The sequence below is a fragment of the Lygodium microphyllum genome, chromosome 16, assembly GCF_053477565.2.
Source record: "Lygodium microphyllum isolate KBCC chromosome 16, Lygodium_microphyllum_v1.1.10, whole genome shotgun sequence".
Lineage (NCBI taxonomy): Eukaryota > Viridiplantae > Streptophyta > Polypodiopsida > Schizaeales > Lygodiaceae > Lygodium > Lygodium microphyllum.
Window position 1 is genome coordinate 3,877,741 of NC_141150.1, and position 4,195 is coordinate 3,881,935.

Here is a 4,195-nt window from a genome sequence, read left to right on the forward strand (position 1 = left end):
AGAAGCTTCTTCCATTAAATGGAAAATTGGTAATTCAACTACACCATAATTATAAACGTTGTATAAGGCTAAGAGCCTACCAAGTTGGAAAGCCCATGACGCCATGATGATAGCCTTTAGCCAAACAAAGTCCATCATTAAAAAGATTGTTCCCCTCTATCCAAGAGTATAAGGCAAGCTTGGGAACCATAGAGAGACTTCATTAGAATCTCACCCATCAAGGATTCTATACACCCATGGAGTGCAAACAACTTGATTTGGCACAACATATTTCATAGAAAAAGAAAATCTATCAAATGTATATAAACTCTTAAAAAAGGAGCCAATGGAAATATATATGGGACTGCAAAGATAAAAGCTGGACGACGATTGACCAACTCACATCCACATATCGGGTCACTCACCTTGAAGAAGAGCCTTCGAGTTAGGGATAGGAATGGGACTTGCTTTAGATGTTTTATAAAAAATGGAAACGATACCCCAAGTGTCTTCAAATTGTATAGCTAACAAAAATTCTCTTATTGTATTGTAGGTTATAATCAAACCCTTCCATTCGACAAGCATTATGTGGAAAAAAATTAATCCTAGGATCAGAGATCGATGGTCTACCCTCATTATATGGAACTGGATCAGACGCATATGCTTATGGAGTATTATAGGGAATAACAGAAACAAAGCTGTGCTTGAGCTTCAGACTGAGGATCCATATTATTCTGCTTTCCTTCGCATGCAAAACAGAACAAAGCCAAGATCGAGCAAGATTGAGGCTCAAAAAGAAGAATGGGGAAGAAGATCACGACTCCGTCATATTTAGGAAATTCGATTCTGCAAACATGAAGAGAGGAAGAAGATGGAACAGAGCGATTAAACGGTGTTTGATGCATTACTCTAAGGTCCATTGTCCCGCAGCTGGTGATCGGGAGCTGGTGGATATTGTTGTCGACGGCAGTGCTCTCATCACCACCATGGAATCGGTCCGTGGTAGTGATTTAAGAGGAAGGCCACAAGCAAGGAGAGCAGAGCAACATAGACAGCGAGCACCACGGCAAAGACAGAGACGGCGAAAGACTGGGTTTTGTGAAAGTGCTGGGAGTCGTTAGTCCGAGGGAAGGGAATATGGCTTGTTGGGAGTGGCACCCCCAGGAAGTCACACAGAGGGATCCATCCGGGGTTGCGGTCCACCTCCAACACTAGGAGCTTGTCCGGCGGCACGTGCGCCTTCACCTCCTGCGTGTGGCGGCGATAGGCGGCGATGGCCGCTTCCTTGCACTGCTCCTCGCTCATCCCATCCAGGTCCCGCGCCATTTCCTCCACGAGCCGCTGCGTGAAGATCTTCCGCACGCACCTGTGCATGCACGTGCGGCGCCGGATCATGGAGATCGCGTCGCGAGACCGCAGCCTGGCCAGTATGGTCTGTGCGAAGCTCTTGTACCACCTCTCGGGGTCGCGCACGTTCAGAATCAGCTTCGCGTCCGGGTACAGTTCCATCAGTCGCTTGTATGAGCAGGTGGCAGGGTAATCGGCTATGGCCGCGTACCCCTGCAACACCCACCCCCAATCACCGGCTTTTCCTGAATTCATCAACAGACAGTTATAGATACAATAGTAGCTGACGTCTTATTAGTGCCAAACTGATTATACGAATGACTGGATGTGTAACGGTATTGGACGTATAACCGGAACTCTCTGCTTTCATGAACTGCTTGCATAGCCGTGGGTCCAGTAGATCACGACCATGGAGGCATGGGAATCCTAATATGCTCATCGCAGTCGCCAGCGACGTGGTTCCGGATCGCGAGAACCCGCAAATTATCACTTTGAGTCCGCTTAACCCATCCTCAGCTGCATCCAATGTAACGATGTTAACACAAATACTGCAGGTTGCTACGAGAAGGCGCGCGTGCGCACGCACGCACACACACGCACTGTGTCACGCTCTCTCTCTCTCTCTCTCTCTCTCGCTATGTACATACCTCGTCTACGATTTACTGTCAGCTTCCAGCTCCTAGCGATGAAATACGTTATCCAGTCGCCCACATATCCACACACCACATCGAAAAACAGCGTTACATGGTTTGCCATATCAAGGGCTCGAACCAGACATGTGGGGATTACCATTAATACAGCCCCAGAAGAGAATTTACAGAACGTCGAGCCTAGTAGAGCGGCGCGCGTTTACCAGTTTAAGCAACAACAAAACACAAGCATCCAGCAGGCGATGCAGTGCGGAGCCCATTTCTCCACGTCCTCTACCTCAGTACCCTTACCTCAAGGAGAAATAACCAGTCAGGAACACTCCAGAGTCCAGACTTCTGAACGAAAATATGTGGGGTGCATTGGACACACCGCTTGGCGCATTGTTTCAGGCGTAATATATGAAGGTTCATTAACACCCTTCAAAGAGGATCTTACCCTTAATCTCGAGGACGGTTGACAACATATTATCCTTGAAGTCAAGGGCAAAAAATCTAGAATATTCGTCATGTGCTTACCCTTGTAGAGAAGAGCTAATAATATATTGCACTTGAAACGAAGCGTAGAGAATTTAGAATTATAGTATGTGCTTTTCAAATCCCTTCAAGAAGAAAAGGGTTGCTAATATATTACACTTGAAATGAACTCTAGAGAATTTAGAATAATAGTCACTATGTGCTCGATGCCTAGTCCCTCGTGACACTACATGCTAGCTTTCTTTCGGTGCTTCACACCAAACTTTAAAGCACCATTGTTATTATTACTTAACACATTTCATGACCTTATGTATGCCCTAATATGTGGTAATTTATATGATTCATGGGCAATTGAGTCACAAAAAAACAAACCATGAGAGACCCCAAAACCATTATGAGGCACTAGTAGTATTAATAGTTAATTTATTGCACATTCATGTCAATTATTCAAACAATAACTTGATTTTCAAAAATACACTTGTACCGCACAATGATTCAACTACTCTTGCGATTTATTGATTTTACCATACAAAAGAAAGAAATCAGTAACATTGTTTATCTCAACCATATGAATATGAAAAGATGATTGAAGGAAAAGTGAATTTGAAATGTCATTGTAGTATCCCAACCATAAAGAAGCTAAATGAAAAAGAAAGTATGTAATATCTTAAACCATTTGTTGAAAAGAAAGGTTTCCCTTCTTAGTAGTGTCATTGAAAGTGGATGTAGCATGGGGAACATGCAATAGCAAAGCAACAACATGTCGTCTCAAAGATTGTGTTGCAACACCGAAAAAAGAGATAGAACTTTAGAGAAAATAGTATTAAATTTATCAATTTCATACAATAAAACATTTATGAAGAAAGTAAGTATTACCTAAGGGCATGACACGATTAGCTCTAACATTGGTAGACCAATTAGTGGAGTTTGGATGGAACTGGCGTAAAGTAATAAAACATGCCAAATCTTTGAACTCCTATTTACTCTAGTCATTTGGTGTCTCTCTAGTGTGGGAATGGGATATAAAGTATCCGTCATTCTTTTGTCTAACATAATAGCACTAGAAATGCCCAAAATATAGAATTTCTACTTATAATGGACTATTTCCATTAGTAAATCCATCATTTAGTAACCTGTCAATTTCTCCAGCCACATTTCTATGGATAATGTCATCCATACCCACAATGCATAATGCCTCTTGAATTCTCATTTATGGAAAGGTGATGCACAATAATAATTAAATGAGATTAAAGAAAACACAAAAAATTAAAAGTGGTTATGAAAATTGAAATGCTATTTAAATAAGTTAATACACTTTACAATCCAAAAATTATCCCCCAAAATAAGTAAAATTTAAATAAGCTTGATTTTTTAAAATATTATTTTTTCTACTATTACTAAATACAACACAACTTTTGACTCAAGAAATTAAAAATAAATAATAATAAAATTTCATAAAACAATGAAATTGAAAGACCACTTCGTATTCACATTTGGTCATACGAGAGTTTGCAATATATCACATAAAAGTACTTCATGCATAATAATTTTTCTATACATGCTTAAAATCAAATAGACTAACTTAAATATATTTTTAATCAAACAACTAAATGTTTAAAAAGAGCTTGAGAGAGTACAATACTTTCTTTTCTAAAAGAAATTGAAAAATAAGATATAAAAAAAGTTCAATGGTAGGGAAAAAAATATTATGTGAAATAATATGAGAAAGAATAAGTATTTAGAGC

General features: G+C 40.1%; 1 protein-coding gene across 1 annotated transcript; it reads right to left on the bottom strand.

Annotated features, from left to right (window-relative positions):
* Window positions 1-487: 487 nt before the first annotated feature.
* LOC148022479 (ava biosynthesis cluster protein M-like) lies at window positions 488-2,347 on the bottom strand. The gene is made up of 4 exons (XM_087695073.1): window positions 2,268-2,347; window positions 1,974-2,005; window positions 1,678-1,842; window positions 488-1,571 (listed from the first exon to the last, which is right to left on the bottom strand). The coding sequence occupies exons 3-4, from the start codon at window positions 1,763-1,765 to the stop codon at window positions 958-960; spliced, it is 702 nt and encodes a 233-aa protein (XP_087551199.1). The 5' UTR covers window positions 1,766-1,842; window positions 1,974-2,005; window positions 2,268-2,347; the 3' UTR covers window positions 488-957.
* Between the last annotated feature and the right edge of the window lie 1,848 nt (window positions 2,348-4,195).

Coding starts and splice junctions, on each gene's coding strand:
- LOC148022479 (XM_087695073.1), bottom strand. CDS start 1,765: ATGAGCATATTAGGATTCCCATGCCTCCATGGTCGTGATCTACTGGAC. Junction 1,572..1,677: donor CATGAAAGCAGAGAGTTCCG/GTTATACGTCCA, acceptor TGATGAATTCAG/GAAAAGCCGGTGATTGGGGG.